Source organism: Alnus glutinosa, chromosome 1 (assembly GCF_958979055.1).
Source record: "Alnus glutinosa chromosome 1, dhAlnGlut1.1, whole genome shotgun sequence".
Classification (NCBI taxonomy): Eukaryota; Viridiplantae; Streptophyta; class Magnoliopsida; order Fagales; family Betulaceae; genus Alnus; species Alnus glutinosa.
In genome coordinates, this window is record NC_084886.1 from 9,408,381 (window position 1) to 9,425,636 (window position 17,256).

The 17,256-nt window shown below is 37.1% G+C and overlaps 2 protein-coding genes across 2 annotated transcripts; one reads left to right on the forward strand and one right to left on the reverse strand.

Moving 5' to 3' along the window:
• The first annotated feature begins 977 nt into the window (after positions 1-977).
• Positions 978-3,198, forward strand: LOC133871290 (rho GDP-dissociation inhibitor 1-like). The gene is made up of 5 exons (XM_062308704.1): positions 978-1,792; positions 1,945-2,011; positions 2,459-2,677; positions 2,765-2,889; positions 2,986-3,198. The coding sequence occupies exons 1-5, from the start codon at positions 1,529-1,531 to the stop codon at positions 3,064-3,066; spliced, it is 756 nt and encodes a 251-aa protein (XP_062164688.1). The 5' UTR covers positions 978-1,528; the 3' UTR covers positions 3,067-3,198.
• A 3,095-nt stretch (positions 3,199-6,293) lies between these two features.
• LOC133871300 (MACPF domain-containing protein At1g14780-like) lies at positions 6,294-16,400 on the reverse strand. The gene is made up of 8 exons (XM_062308717.1): positions 16,385-16,400; positions 15,831-16,247; positions 13,567-13,805; positions 10,598-10,799; positions 10,443-10,520; positions 10,167-10,350; positions 9,373-9,539; positions 6,294-7,234 (listed from the first exon to the last, which is right to left on the reverse strand). Exons 2-8 carry the CDS (start codon positions 16,083-16,085, stop codon positions 6,527-6,529), a joined length of 1,833 nt encoding a protein of 610 aa, XP_062164701.1. The 5' UTR covers positions 16,086-16,247; positions 16,385-16,400; the 3' UTR covers positions 6,294-6,526.
• Between the last annotated feature and the right edge of the window lie 856 nt (positions 16,401-17,256).

A 17,256-nucleotide genomic window follows, 5' to 3' on the forward strand; every position in this document is an offset into this window, starting at 1 on the left:
GTAAGCCCATAACCTTAATTATTAGGGAAAGGAGTATGATTGATGGACTCCATATGATTTTCTATATATAGGCTAAAGTCTCAACCAACCTTTAGATTTTTTTTTATTTTTTTTTTCTACAAATAAAAAAAAAAAAAAAAAAATTAAGAACGGATCTAAGAGCTGGTTTGAACTGCTATATTAGCATTGTGAGAGAAAAATGTAGTTTTCTAGCATTGCTGTTTTACAATACACTGGAGTGGATGAGTTGTGCAAGTATTTATGATCTATAAAATTGTGTTATGTACTTTAACAATGTGGGACTCAATACACATTCAAGAGGAGGAAAGGAAGACGCATTTTGAAACACGCCAAATACACAAATAAGGTACATTATGGCTCATTTCATTTGTAAAGCCACAAGACATAAATAGAGTCAATTTAGTCAGTGTTGGATGTTTCTCTTGTTGCTCGCATGAGGTGTGGCGCTTTTCTCTGTGGGGACCGACCAAAATTTACTCCACAATTATACAACTCTCCTAAATCCTTTCCTCTCATTCAGTCACCATATGAACAGAGCTAAGAGGAGAGTTGTACCAGAATAATAAGTTCATCATTTGACATATATATAAAAGTAAGATAGTATAATTAGATATAATAACCTTCGCCGGTGAAAGAAATGTTGACGAGAATAAGTAATGATGCCGTGTGTGTTTGTGTCATAATTGTAGTACGAATTTATACAAAGTAAATAAAGGTACCCTATAATGACATATCAGATTTATGAACTCATTAGACATGCATAGATAATAGGATGAATCACATGATATACGATTGACATAACGTGCAATACTTAAGATATTGCAAGTGGTGCAATAGCGATCTAATTTGGGCCATTCGTTTTAAGCGAACGGCTCAAAATGCGTTAACACATAAAAGAGAGAGAATGGACGCTTGGCTGCTCCGTCACGTGGTTAAAACTTAAAAGGAGTAGTCCGGCACCTCTAACCGGGCCTTTGAGAGTAGCTAAATCATCCCAATAATCAAAGAGGTGGTTTGGCGAATCCCAACCCGGCCTTTCGGGGTGAAAGGCTGAGCAGCAAAGCCAACCTTTCTCTCTTGATGTGCTATTATTACGTTCTTAAGTATTGGATTCCAAACAAAGGGTCCTCTGACAGTTGAGCTATAACTTCATCTCTCACCTGCTCCATCTTTAGCGGTTTCGATCTCCCCCCAGCTTTTATATGATCTACCTTCGCCACCTTATTCCAACAGTTCTCCATTTGCTTTCAGCTTCTCCAAATTCAACGTTAAACCATAATTCAGTTCTCAACCAGTATACATCCAGCTCTTCCCCAAGATATAGATAGAAAAAGAATAAAAGTTAGGAGCACCCAAATTTAGTAAAGGGCCTCTAAATTTGGCACAAAGTTGAAGGGCCATAAACCGGCTTTGAACGAAGCTTCCTTCCTTCTTGTTCTTGTTCTTCTTCTTCTTCTTCTTCTCCAACTCCCAGACATTTTCTTTTAGGGTAGTTTCGTTGAGGACAATGTCAGCTGCTGTGGGAGCTATCTCGGCAACCAAGGACGTTTCCTTCAATCCTCAAATGGAGGAAGAGGAGCTCAAGAATAACAAGAACAGCAAGACTGGTGCTGAACCAAGTCATGAGTTCCCCCACACTGATGGTGGCCATGAAGATGATGACGATGATGATGAGAAAGAGGAAGAGCATGTTACCAAGTTGATCAAGTCCGAGAAGGAATTGGATCTTGGCCCTCAAATTTCTCTCAAGGAGCAACTTGAAAAGGATAAAGTATGATTTTCATTACCTTTTTTCTTTGCATTTGGCTCTCCCTCTCTTTTTAGATTTTTGCATGGTTGGATTGACAAAACTTGGTTACTTTGATTTGCGTGTGTGTGTGTATGGGCGTGTTGTTTTTTTGGTTTTCTTTTTGTTTCCGAAAGGACGATGAAAGTTTGAGGAAATGGAAGGAACAACTTCTTGGAAATGTTGATCTCTCAGCTGTTGGAGGTATTCTCTCTTTCTCTCTCTCTCTCTACACTATTTGGGTTTACTTGAAGACTCTATTGCATGGAAAGTAATCTCTCATACTTCATGGTAATTTCATTTAAGAGGACAACGTGCCGTATAATCTGATCACTTTTCAGTGCTTACTGTACAAACCTAAGAATTTCTAGTACTCACAGCCGGAAATACTCCTCCCTTTTCTCTGTTTCCATTGAAGCCCATTGCAGATTGTTGTAAAAGCCAAAGAACCCATTTTTCCATTTTTTTTTTCTTTCTGATTCAGTGGGATTGCTTGAATCCTGCTTGCCTTTTAGCCTTTGGGAAATTTCAGAGGTCATGCTAAGCTCCTTCCCATTCTGTAGACTGACAGATATTTGTTTCTTCAAAATGTTTTTTTTTTCTAAAAATAGAAACAGAGTATAATTGTTTACATTCTATTGTTGAAATCAGAGACTAAAGAACCAGAAGTGAAGATACAAAGCCTCACGATACTATGCCGGGGCCGGCCAGATCTCGTTTTGCCAATCCCATTTGTTAACAATTCTAAAAGCAGTCTCTTCAGCCTCAAGGAAGGAAGCCGGTACAGCATCAAATTTACCTTCACTGTCTCCAGCAACATCGTCTCTGGCCTCAAATACACCAACGTTGTGTGGAAGACCGGAGTGAGAGGTAGAAGAGGCCTTTCAATGGCATTCATACCAATTTAACAGCTCTACACTTTCCTCTTATGTTGTTGCTCATGAAATTCTTTGGCAGTGGACAATTCAAAGAGAATGTTGGGAACTTTTAGCCCTCAGCAACAGCCTTATACGTTTGAAATGGAAGAAGAAACTACCCCTTCTGGCATGTTTGCAAGAGGCTCTTATTATGCAAGAACCAAGGTAATAAACGTTGACCCTAGAAAAACAAACCCAATTTCAGCATTACAGAGGGAAAGAAATCTGCATTGATTTTTGGCTCTGCTGTTTTTGTCTCAGTTTGTGGATGATGATGGCAAATGCTATTTGGACGCGAGTTACTGCTTCGAAATTCAGAAGAGCTGGCCAAAACCCTTTTGATCTTCTATCTGGTATCTCATTGGCATTGGCTTGGAAGCGCTTCAAGCAGTCACTTTAGAGAGAGATTCTTCTTCTGGCTTGTTGTACTTGTATTATTACAAATGGCAAAGTGATAATCCATTTTTATTTCAATTTAACTGCACCACTGTACATGGAATGCTTCATGATCATCATCTTCTTCAGTATGATTCAGTCCCATGATGTCTCAAATTTAGTTGATATTTTCTTGAATGGGTGGGGATGGGATGAAAATGGATCCCAAGTGAAAAAAAATATGGAATCCAATAGGTCTAGCTTTTAACTACTGCTTATGCTTTCCTGGGCAAAGTGCCAAAAGGCAGGTCAATTTTTTGGTGGTCCAAACCTTTTATTATATGATGAACACATGCATCCTCCAATGCATCTAGAAAAAGAAAAGGAAAAGAGAAAAGACGTAACAGGAACCATCAAGTGTTCCTTATCCTCATTATCTACATTAAAAATTTGTATTGGGAAAACTACTGTGTGAGCCGGACCTTCTTTATCTCTCTGTTTGTTATTAACTCTATCAATAGTTCTAGCACCTCTGGTTTAGGATGCTGTGAGATTGACGGGGTGATTCTTGGCCATAGTTTAGTTAGTCTGTAGGTTTCCTCTTTTTCACCTTTTTGTATATGTAACAGAATAAACCGAACAACAGACAACCAACATTAAAGCAACAAAAACCCAAAAAAAAAAAAAAAGGGTCATAACCAAATACAATTATACAAGCAAACAAATGGAAAAATTCAATCTAGACAGACAGCTAGCCTCCCACCACTTCGGAGGGAAACCTCGATGGTAGAAGGCGAACAAGAATGCTGCCAGCAAAGCTGGCTGTAGCGGCCCTTGATGGAACTTGGGAGTACTAACAAGAGAACCCCATAAAACTTAGCTCATTACCGGCTTCCAAGGGAACTTAGAGAGACTAAAAGGTATATTTCAATGGTTGAGGGATCTCTTTCTAGTAGGCATGTACAAACGGAGTGGTAATAACCGCTCCCCAACAGCTAACCGTTTATAACCGCAAACCCCATAACCGCTTTTAAAAGCGTTTATAAATAACCGCTAACCGCCTAGGCGAAGGCGGTTAACAGTTTTAGGGGTAGACGAAGGCGATTAATAACCCGCTAACCGCCTACCCTCATAATATATATATATATATATATATATTGAAAAAAAATACATATATTAAAAATTTGTTTGTATTTGGTTATTTAGATTTGTAATTTTTTGGAGTAATTGGTTATTTGGATTTGTAATGTTTTGGAGTATTTGGTTATTTGGAGTTGGACTTGTATTTAGATTTGTAATCTTTTGGTTTTGAATTTGTATTTGAATTTGTAATGTTTTGGTTTTGGATTGGTATTTGGTTATTTGGATTTGTAATGTTTGGTTTTGGATTTGTTTGTATTTGGTTATTTGAATTTGTATGTTTTGGATTTGAATTTGGATTTGTAATGTTTTGGTTTTAGATTTGTAGTGTTTTGGATTTGTATTTTTTTTTAATAGATATTTTGGATTTGTATTTAGATTTGTTAATTTTGTACCACAAGGTCCAATTTTTAATTTTTTTTTTCTTTTTTGAAAAAATTAAAACCTGTCCAAAAACCGGCCCAAAGCCTAAATTAAAAAGCGGTTTTCAAACCACCGGTTATAAACATAATAACCACTAACCACGATTACAAAATATAAACATCAATCTAAAGAGGGTGGTGGAGGGACATCTAGTTGGAGAGGAGGAAAGGAGAGAAGAACGCCCCAAGCTCTGCTCAGAGGTTTTTGGGAGAGAAAGAGTCTTCAATATATTTTTACTCTTAATTATCTTCAATATCGTCTGTCGGCTGCTTATTAATTCATAAATAGTTCTGTCAATCAAAAATCTTGTCAAAACCAGATATTGCCAATCCGTTGAACCATCTAATTCCCAATCTGACACTATCATCAAGGCTTTGTTTAGTTGTTGGCAAAACTAAATATCAATCATCATGGTAGTTAAGAGCATGAGTGTGTTTGGTAGTATGAAATATATGGCAGCTGTGGCTGCACATTGGGGTGTCCCGCTCAGTGAAAAGAATATATATATATATACTCATCAAAGATTTTGGTATCCCATCACACGAGCAAAATCAAATCATTTGAGTAATTTCTAGTTACTTCAATTGTTACTTAAATAAGTAAAGTTGAACTGCCACCTCGCTGAGTTCCGCTATCAACTAAGGATACGTTTGGTATTGCAATTTCGTACACAAAAAGTGTAATTTTAAACTGAATCACAGAAAATGAATCGTTTGACGTTTTTACAAATTCTGCGCTTTAATCGTAGTTGATGAGGGTTTTTTTTTAAGGAAAAAAAAACGTACAATTTTAAAGGCTAAACTGTAATTTTAAAGATCAAACTATGATTTTACCAAACTCTTAACTGTGTTTTTAAAAATCACATTTTAAAATCGTTATTTTTAAATCACTTTTTGAATTCGCAAATCCAAACAGACCATAATTATAGTTGTCTAGCAAGTGATAAAATAAATAACTACGATCTTAAAATGGGACTGGGATTGCCCGAATTGCAAGGGATCTCATGAAAGTCCTCATCGGGTCTCTCACAATTTCCTGCCCGCACGGAGCAGCCAATTGCAGGGGATCTGATCCCTTAAAATGGGATCTTTAATACAATAGTCCAAAGCCATTTAATATTTATATGCTCAACTTTGGCTGCCCAGAGCCCCCCATGTGCTTTACATTCATCGGCTTCTCCAAATATTCCAGTATTCTTTTGTTCGTTTTCGTTGTGACCCCTGACCAGACATTATTATGGCTTGCACTTGGCATGTAGCTGAATTATTTCCTGAAGCTTCGTGCTTTTTCTTTTCTTTTCTTTTTTATCACAACACACTATCATTATGTCCATTGTCCAGGCCCATCCAATTGGCTTACCGCATTGTTATTCACTTTTGAGACCATGCCTGTAACAGTCACTTCCTGTCCATTCTGGCTAAGAAAGTAAGCCTTGCAAGCGAAAAGCCCAGAAAAATAGAAAGGAATGCGAGGTTATCGATGCAGATTTTTTGCAGCCATTTAACTGTGAAGGAAAAATAAGTCGCTGAATTCGAAATTGGGGCAGGAAATTATAGAAAATTCAATGCACTTGCATGTTCTTTTTCTTTGTATTTGTTTATCTATTTTGTTTCAATCTAGAAGATGCCACATTACAAAGCAGTAACAATTAAGAAAATCCAAAACTTTGACTCACTCGTAGCATACAAAATCGTCAACATCCACCTATAAAAAAGCCACTCCTCCAGTGTAATTTTCTGCACAAAAATATGCTGTTATAGCGATTCTACATGTCTTCAGTTCCAAAACTTCTTAAATGGACAAATCAACCAAAGAAAATCAATGACAGAAACTATTTGCCTCACTATACAATGAAAACTATAACTCACCAATAGTCTAACAGAGCAAACTTTACATGCAAACCAATCTTACCACCCTGGGTGACTAACTTAGCAGCTGTAACTAACCAATGCCCTGGAGCATCATGGGGTCCCCGCACCACCTCAGCCGACTCCACGTATTTAAGCAGCTTAGTGGAACGAACAGGTATAGGTGGACCATCCGGATATACACCAGAGTTCAGCATATTTGGAGTCTGCTTTTGTGGACCAGCAACAGTCCGCTGTGTGAATGTAAATGTTGTGCTCAGATTTGTGAGGAAATTTGACTTGCGAGAACCTTCTGGTGCACCGCTCCACTCTGTCTTTCGGATGGAGCAATTAGATAAGTGGGTAAAGAGAAGACGTAGGTGAAGTACCGTCTTGGGCCACTTTCCTTTACTAAAGAGCTGAGCACCTGTTACAATATAAACACCACTAGAATCTCCCTGCAGCCAGCTGGGATCATGCTTAACCGCCGCTGTGCACACATTTGAGAAACTCTTCCATTTGACTGGTTCTAGGAACTGGTCACAAAGCTCATGATTATCAGAACCTCGCCAGAGAAATGAGCTGCTTGTGGTTGTGGTACCCAAAGAAAGGGTCATTGTATTCGGAAGGCTTGAGATATGCTGTAAATGTAATGCTAACCGGTTGCTTTTCTTCCCTTCTAAGTACAAGCGTAGGCCAACTACCGGTTTTTCATCAGTGGAAACCTGAAAGTGAACCACATTAGAACTATGATGGTAGAGGTACCAACCAAACATTGGTAATATTTTCAGGAAACATGCACAAGTAGCTAACTCAAGGAAAAAAGTACTGATACAAATTCTTTGAAAGTTGGAACTTTGAAAATCATTAACATAAGGGCAGGCTTGCATTATAACAATTCATGGAAAGGAGTTGAGCTCAATGAGCTTATACATATGAGGCTTGTCTTACCCAGACCCCTTGATTCACCTACGTATATCTACAAACAGGATGTTAGGTTTTATATTTGTGTTTGCAAATTTGTGTCGAAACATGGGTCATTTGGGTGTAATTAGTAATAGTTGACTTACGATTGAGTCTGGTGCAAAAGTCGGTTCAAGAATTTCATTTTATGAAGACTCGAGCGACCCTTGCTCGATTAACGCTCGAGCGAACAAGTTGGAAGCTCAAACAGAAACTTAACTCAATCCCTCGCACAATTGTTGCTCAAGCGAACCAGTTTAAAAGCCTATACAGAAATTTCGCCCGACTCTCACTTAAGCAAGTTTGTGCAAATTGTAATTCTGTCTTAAATACGATTCCTTGTTTAACCCAAATTGTTATCCTACCTATATATACCTTGCTTTGCACGACTTTTCATTAAGAGAGAGGGTATTGTGAGAAAACCTGAAAAATCCTGAAAAGAGAGAGAAAGCCTAACCTTTTCCTGAGCCTAAATTTCCCTGCTTCTCTCCTTTATCACCAATAATCCTCAATCCTACCTTGAGTGTTGGTGTTTGGCTAATGAGTTCATCAGAGCAGCTAGAGTTCTAGAGAGCGGGCAAGTTCGTTTGTGGCAAATTCTTGTAGAAGAAGGCCAGAGTTCTGGAGCAGCTTTGGAGTGGAGATCGAGTGAGTCACTCATGGAGTTACAAGATGTGGTCAAGTCTACAAAGGTTTTGTAAGTTCTTAAACATGTCGTAACAATTTTCTTCTATAGTGGAATTTGCTTGTGGCTGTGCGATGCCAGAGTGGTTTTTCTTTTTAAAAGTTCTTCAAAAGTTCTTCAAAAGTTTTCCACTTCGTTAACAAAAATCCATGTGCTTTATCTATTTATTTAGTGCATATATATTGTGGAATTTTTCTTTTTTATTAATATTCTTGTTGTTGTCGCGTTTGCCTCTCATAATTTTAAATTGGTAAAAAATTCCTTAAAACACCTATTCAACACCCCCAGCCAACAACCCCCCTCGCTTTTTTTCTAGGTGTGTTAGTTGGGTCTTAACCGTTTTTCATAAGACATGGGTAAGGTTATGGCTGCCGTTGCCAATCACATCCCACACTAGAGTGCATGTGGCATGCATACCCAACTACATGCAAAATGGTAGTGAGCCTATTTCAGTTTACAGAAACCCTACTTTTGTAATTTACTTAGTATGATCCAGTATGTATGTGGATTGTAGTCTCTCATAACCATTATTGAAACAAGAGAATATAAACATAAAAGAGGGAGATTAATCATGAGAAAGCCACTCAAAAAGCTATGGCCGTATCCAAAGTCATCAGCCTAGACAACAATTTAAGTCATTAACATTAACATTATTAATAATGAGGTTTTGTATATATATGACTCCCAGGTAATTTCTAACTATTAATGCAGAGCACAAGAAACCAATGGCTCATTAGCAAAACCAAAATTCTGTGCGCGCGCACATGCTTGCATGTTTGGGTGCGTGTGTGCCAGCGCACATATGTGTCTCTTGCTCTAATAGCCAGCCAAAAAGGCATAGGTAAATCAAGGCAAAATAAAATAAAAATAAATAAAATAAAAAGGAAAAAAAGAAAAGAAAGATAATTGAATAAGTTGGGCTTTACTGTGGTACAAAATTGCAAGTTTCTTTTGCTGGTAAGCTATACTTTGTAAACTAAGAATAATTAAAAATATATATATATATATATATATATATATATATATATGGACAAAAAGCTTTTGCTTTTATGATCTTTTATCTCCTTTATTTCCACTTGTAGATTATATGGAATATTATCACATAAAATTCAAGACCTAAAAACTGACTGAAGTATGTAAATGGCACAAAAGGGCCAACAGAACATGTGCATGTGTGCTAGCGGATATAGACATATATATAAAGGATGAGAGTACCTGGGTAGAGCTGACATAGATCTTAGGACCCATGAAACTGAATTGCAGGTGAGGGCAATTGGCCTTTCTCCATTGATGCCTTAGAGGCAGCTCACAAAACATAGGTGCCCATTGCCTAGGAACTTGAAACTCCAAGAAGTGCTGTAAATCCTCTGGAGAGGGCTTGTCTGAAAGGAGAATAAGTAAATCAAAGCTGCCCCACTATGTTTTATGATAATCAAATGATAAGTCAAAACTCCACTATTACATGACTTTAATATAAAGATACAGAAAATGAAAAAGGAACCTAATGAAGAAAAGGTGATAGGATGGATACTTTACAATGCCATATTGCAATGAATTCTACCAATTCATAAATGGTCAAGTGGAACTTATACTCTTTGCAAAAGTCAGTCCTGTGGGGAAGATAAGCCAATTTGTCTCTTATCACTTCAGAAATCTTCTTGTCATTGTTGTTTGAAAAAACAATAACAGCAACAACAACAACATGAAGCTAATAAGATTTTTTTTTTTTTTTTTTTTTTTTTTTTGTATTTTTTCTTCATTCTTTTTGGCAAGTAAGGCTGAGTTTCTTTCTTCTCACCAATATTTTATATAATTTCACAAATATTTCTACCTTCACTGGCCTCTGCAGTCCTGCCAAAATACATTTCTAACTTTCGAGATATAAATTTCAACCAGAAACAATCATGAGTGATAGTTATGTATTAGTGAAAACTGTGCAATGGATATTAGTAAATAACTAAGAACTTAACATTTAACTCTATCCTATTGACTGGAATTAGAGTACTTACAGCGTAGATACAAGTTGATTGCATGACTAAGATAACCACTGCCTGGAATCCCAGTAAGAAGAGAAGTGATAGGAACAAACTTGAAGAGGATTGCTTCAGGTTTAGCAGGCACTGTCTGGAGCCAATGGGAGTGACCATGCAAGAACACATCCCCTCCCCTTTTTGAGCAAATGATAGTGAGGCCCTGTTCCAAGTTGAAATTTAAATTAAAATATGATCCACAGGCCACAATTGTTACCCATAATATATACTAGATACTTTGTGTTCTTGGCTTACATCCTTGCTTGATGTTTCTGAAGTACTTGTCAACTGCATTGTGCTTGAATGTAATACACGATTAAAGACCTCGGGAACCTAGAGGATTAAATCACTTCATTAATCATATACATCTAATGAATTACAACATCAAATAGTAGGATGAAGCACAATACTTTCTGTTTGCCATCTCTTGTTTTCCTCTGTAATAGTGAAGGGCTTCTTTGATCTGAAAATAGGAAATCTCCAAGGTCTTCCAAATATCTTCTGAGATCGGCAGGAGGAATGGGTGAGGAGGGTTTCTGCTTAACACAAAGTAAGTCTTGACCGCCAACAGCCATTCCTACTATCATGTGTGTCCCATATGTCTGGATGAACCTGCCTAATAAAATTAAATTGATCAGCATCCAAATCCCAAAGCAGCCCAAGGTCAAGCATGACCCATTGTCCTGCATGCTTCGATGAGTAATAAACATATCTAGTACAATGTTTAATATTAAGAAACTAGGAGAGCCAAAATAGGATGGTACTAATAAACATCCAGTTCAAAAAATGTTATATCACATAGCTGCTTCCAGTAACTCATATTTTCCATCCCTCCCCCTCCCCTCCCCCACACCACACCATACGCACACAAAACACAAACAGGTAGAAGGAATAGAAACAAACAAAAGAATCTTCAATTTGACAAGTAGGAGGAAAACTAAATGCCCTCAAAGTCCAAGTAACACTAGATGCTGGCAAGACATCTCTTTGTTATATTCTGTTTTTCAGTCTTTCTCCATCAACTCATTTACACATTATTTCAATCAGGACAACTAAAACATGGCTTCTTTCTTTATCTTTTCTTTTTTTCTTTTTTTCTTTTTCTTAAGATTGGGGGGAAGGGTGTCCCTGGTTTTTAATTAATCTTTCATTTTCTGCTTTTCACCATTCAGCTTGAAACTGAATGTGTCACTCGGTGCTAGGAAGAAGGTAAAGTTTATAATGTGTCACTCTCATGGGTTTGATTATTTGGATGGAGCCTTTGGTGAGTGCTACTGTAATGATTCTGAATTCAACAAAGGAGATTTAGGGATTCACAGCATGAAATGTTTTTTATGAAGGAAAATGTCTAGTATCCTCAACTAGTATAAGGATATATTTATGCTTAAGCAGGAGCATGGAAGTGTTATTAAAGACACTTTATTCAAGGGAATGCGTGATGAGCTTCAAATGTACATGCTACAACTAATGAAACTATATTATGTTCCAAAATTTCCTTTTAAATTGGTTTTTCAACTAGAACCATAAATTTCAAAAGGCAAGCTTGGGGGTTTAAACAAAATGTATAGACTAAGGAAGAGAATTCTAGGAATAAAAGGAAATTTGTAGCACATTGGAATGTTGTCTTTACGCGCCTTGCATAAGATTGGGAGGTGGACGTGGAGATGGTCCTTTCTTTATATGAGCAGTTGTATTCTCATCGAATTTAGCATGGAGCGGTTGACAGGTTAGTTTGGAGTCCCTCTAAGAGGGGGCAATTTGAAGTGAAGTCATTCTATAAAGCCTTAGCTAGTCAAGAGGTTTTCTCTTTTCCTTGAAAGAATATTTGGCATGTTAAGGCTCTATCACGAGTGTCCTTTTTTGTGTGGACAGCAGCCTTAGGAAAGATCTTGATGCACATGACAATCTGCGTAGGCGTCATATAGTAGTGGTTGAGTGGTGTTGTATGTGCAAGAAAAATGGGGAATCTATTGACCACCTCTTACTTCACTATGATGTTGCATGGGATATATGGAGATTTTTTTATAGTTTGTTTGGGTGGAGTGGGTCATGCCGCAACGGGTGCTAGATTTGTTGAATAGTTGGGGCAGTTCATTGGGTCGTGGTCAAGTTAAGCAAATTTGGAAGCAAGTTCCCTTATGTGCCATGTGGGGTCTTTAGCGTGAGATGAACGCTCGGCATTTTGAAGATATAGAAATGCCGGTGTTGGAGTTGCGTCGAAACGTGCTTAAAACTTTATTTGTATGGGTCTCGGCTCATCATAGCCCGAGTCATGTTACGTTTGCAAAGTTTTCATTTCTTACTCTTCTGTTTCCTCTTTTTAGGGGTACTTTTTGTATACTTCATGTATACTAGGGTTGCGTCTTTCTGCGCTTTTTAATGATATGACATTATTTATAAAAAAATAAATAAATAAATAAAAAATCTAGGATTAAATGATGCAGATCAGAAGTATGATAAACAACTATTAAGAAATTATAAAACTAGGGAAATATTTAAAATAAGATCTCATGAATATAAGAGGTAGTTAAGAAGCTCTAGGAGGTTCTGTTGACGATAAAAATGCTATGGTTGACAAGTTGTTATGTTCTATAGCAATCCAATCTGACAATAGCTTTTGGACTGGCGTTTTCCACAGTTGTTCAAAAGTTCTTATTCTCCTCATGCTCAAGTGGTATCTTCATTATTATAGAATTTATATAATGGAAAGTTATTGCTTTTCCATATGTCTGAAACATAAACGCATCAGAAGCACTATTAGTTATTTCTGTACAGAAAATAAAACCTTTCAATACTTTAATTTATACGCGTTAAAGATGTCCTAGAAAACAAAAAAGTACGGGAAAAAAAGAATCACAATTAAAGAAGCAAATGATTACAAGTAAAAGGTAGGTATTCTAAGGCAGTCAGCCAATCAGATCAGGATTTTCATTCTTTCGGGGCAAAAAAGCCAGAAGATAATGTTAAAATCACCTCCAAATTATTTTACTTCCCAGACCCTACTACCTCCCATAACTTTAAACCTCAGATGCATTAAATTTTGTTTTGCACGTAGTTGAGCGAACAAGAATTCACCCTACTTCAACTTAGAGACAAGCCCAACAATGAAAATGATTAGGACAAAAAGATTTATATGCAAGTGACAGTATTAACGAGTTCATTCAGTATAAAAAGGCAATTACCCTAGTCCTACTGAAGTGGGATCCTTGAAGGGATAATCTAGATATCGTCCTGATATTCAGCATTTATGCAAGCATTCTTCTCTTTTTATGTGTTATAATTTAACCATAATTCTTTCCATCATATGTGCAATTTTGTATACATAATGAGACATTCTTAATGTGAAGTGATAATTAGATAGAATTATGGGGAAAACCACCTAGACAACGAAGCAGGATCCCAACGAGATGGAACAGCCTTCTTTACGTCCTCTTGCAGTACTAACGGAGATGCTGTTAAGTGCAGATAATACAATGAGATGAAGTATCCGTCAAAAGCAAGATATTTGGTGTCTGCAGCATCAGTAAACCAGTCCCCGCTTAATTCAAAAATGGCATTAAGATAGCCTGACGGAATTTTTCCTCGTGCTGAAGATTTCTGATTAAGCAACTCAGACATCTGCAAAGAAAGAATGACATATAATGAAACGTAGGAAAATTTGCTATAAATAAGGCTAAAAAAACAGAATATCTACACAAGATAATACCAAAGTACCTATTATGCCACCCCAACATCTAGTCATTTATTTGAACTTACAGGAAGAATATAAAAATCAAAATCCCACAAAAGAGATGTTATATCAAGAAATAATATAAACATTCAATGCCATGAGCAGCCTGTAACTATTGTGATAACATTTTGCAACCAAATGTATATCATTGGTCACACAAAATTTAAATTGCACAACTCCACAGCCAAATAAATAAGTAAAAAGAAATTGCACAACAGCAGCTATATATATCTAGAATTACCGCCACAATTTGCAGGACATTAGCCCTACATATCTAGCACCATATTCCACCCTTTACTTCCCAGTTTCCAGCTATAACAATCTCTTATGAAATCTTAGACCACTGCAATGTATTTTTTTTTTGATAAGCAAGTAACCACTGCAATATTACCTGGACCCTTCACTTCACCTTGTCGTACCCATGTCAAAATGACATGACAGGGGTAAGGGCGTGACTATTGGGCACTCCAAATGGTGGAAATTCTATGGAAAGCAGAATAACCCAACACTTGGACATCTGCCTGATACCAACACCGATCAACAAGTTCATATAACTCGGGACCAGTCTATAATCTAGAACGCAACGCTTATAACCTTCTTATTATTTGATACTAATACTTGGCATAAAACTGTCTTTCCGTTTCTAAGTCTAACCTTAAACCTTGATTGTGTAGCACTTCTCCTTAATTGACAACATATTCCTACAAACCCACACTATTCTCTTTAAAAAGACTACTACTAACACGCTAGTAATCCTCATATTTGTAGCTAGAAGCTTTCCTTTTCACGAAGTTACTGGGACTTTGATTCCCTCCAACTTTCTCTTCTGCAGATCATATATTGTTAAAAGATCCAGCGTATAAACATGATACATATGTTCTCCAATAAGTTCCACCTGAGGTCAAAATCTGTGCATCAAAGATGGCTTCATGTATCTTTTTTATTATGAGCAGAATACATTTTTTATATTCAGCAAAAAAGCCTTATACCACAACTTCGTATAGTTCGAAGTAAATTGCATCAACCCCACCAATATCTACAAACTCTTTAATCATGCCCTTTTTTTTATCAATAGCAAACACTCCCTTGCAATTTGACTTTTTGATCCCCAACATGCCGACCCAGTTGGCACCAGCTCATCAAGTCTTATGAAATGCTTCAATTTTCCAATTTGAAGAAGTCCAGAAATTTGACTGCAGAAAAAGTCTATAACAGCGTGAAGAATCAGGAATTCGTAGCATTTGGCACTTCCAGATAATTATTTTTACTAATTCTTTTTTATACCACTTGACGCCATTTTAGACTGCATACCCAACAATTATCTACCACAAATTGCTTTTCAATCTCTTTTCCCAATCGCAGTCGGTTTATCTTCATTAAAAGGCTCCGATTTACCAACATCACGCGATCCTTTTAACCAAAGCTTCTGGTCGACACAATCTGGTTTAAGTACCCTTCTCACAAGTAATGCCTCCAATACATGACTTGAATCACAAAGTGTCGAACCAAAAAACCACACGACTAATGGAAGAATCCCTACTAATAACCAAGCTCTCCAGCCAATATTCATGGCAAAATACTCCTCTCTGATTCTGGCCAGATTCCAATAAGCCCTTTCTACCTTGTGAAAGGCAGTGCTCTTCCTCCAGAGGCAGATGGGAGTTCTATGCTTCTCTTCTGCTTGGCTCCGTTTGACCAAAAATCGGATTTTTTTTTTTTTTTTTTTATCGAGTCCCGTGTAGAAGGGCGCTGGGTTTCGATTAGATTTTATGAACTGGGTTCATAGCATTGCCATGTGACTCTGGATGTTAGTGAATGAATAGAAGCAAGAAATAGAGCGGAGAAGCCCATCTTAATAAAACCTCCAAAGGCGCACATTACAAAGAGGGAAAAAGAAAAAGAAAAAGAAATACCTGGTTGAACTCAAGCACATCGGACTTGAAGCGGAGACGATCCCCTTTATCAAATCGAATATCTTGGGGAACTCCTCGAATGGTGGCACCGCCAGGAATGACAACGTCCCTCTTGTTACGCTCGTCCACAACCACCAACCTTCCGCTCCCCTTGGCGAACTTGAGCCTGAAATCACTGGCAAAATCGAAGCCTTTCCCCAGCGCCTCCAAGGCCGTCAACTCCATGGGCTTCTCTGCACCTGCTCCTTCCCCCATCCAAGACTAAGACAGAAAGAACAGGGAAGATGAAAGGTCTAAGAATTCATATTCAAAGTTGAAAATGCCCAGTCCCCATGCATGCCTTCCTTGACCAAGTCATTCATAGCTGCCATATATAATCAACACTCGGACCACGCCGCTTTTGCTGAGGTCTGAGTTCTGGAAGAGAGAGGAAGATACGTGAGTCTTTTTAGATAAAATATGGGAAAGGCTGAGTGGGAAGACACAGACGAGGAAGGTTCGGCGAAGATGCACACTGCCCTATTCATCAAAAAAAAGATGCACACTGCCCTCACCTGGCATAGTCGTAGACGTAGTTCTGGCAGTCTAGTCTAGCTTTAGTAATGTAAACTACAAGCAATACAAGCATGCTATATATTGTCATCCTAGCTTTCTCTTTGTTGTTTTTTCTGTTAACAAGTATTGGTGAAACGTCGCATTATTAAAAATATAATGTTTTTAAAAATAATATTTAGAGAAATTATATAAATATATTTCTTATATATCTCATTTTCAAATTTACACTTTTGTATCATATAATGTAAAAAAAATAAATAAACAGAATTGTAGTTGGTGTTACGTATACTCTTCTACATATCTCTTGTCTATTTTTAATATATATATATATATATATATATATATATATATATATATATATTAAATTTATGAGATGGGTTCACAAATTTAATGGTAAACTTACACATTATTTATTAAAAAACAAGATAAATAAACAAACGTATAATAAGAGAATAAAAAAACTAAAATCATCCTCTACTAAATTTTGCTAAAAAGACAAACGGGTGTCAAGCTGGCCCCACGTGCTGTTGACTGTCGCTTCCCTTCAATCTAAAGTCAACTTTGATTACCTACTGCTTACCTAATTTCACTAATTTATTCCGCCCATCCTGCTACTGTTACCGTTACTCTTACTTTATCTCCTCCTCCGCACGTGTATAGTACTGCCGCTGGTATTTCCTTTTTTTTTTTTTTTTTTTTCTTTAACTTTTACTGTTTGAAAACAAAAACAAAACTAGTTTGTGTACGGTGGATGTGCGTTTAGCAAACTGTTTTGAAAATCAAAACAAAATCACCGACAAGAAAAGAGTTTTCGGTGTTTTCCTTTTAAATCTTCTTTATTTTTCTTCCTCCGTCGAGATAAATATTCTCC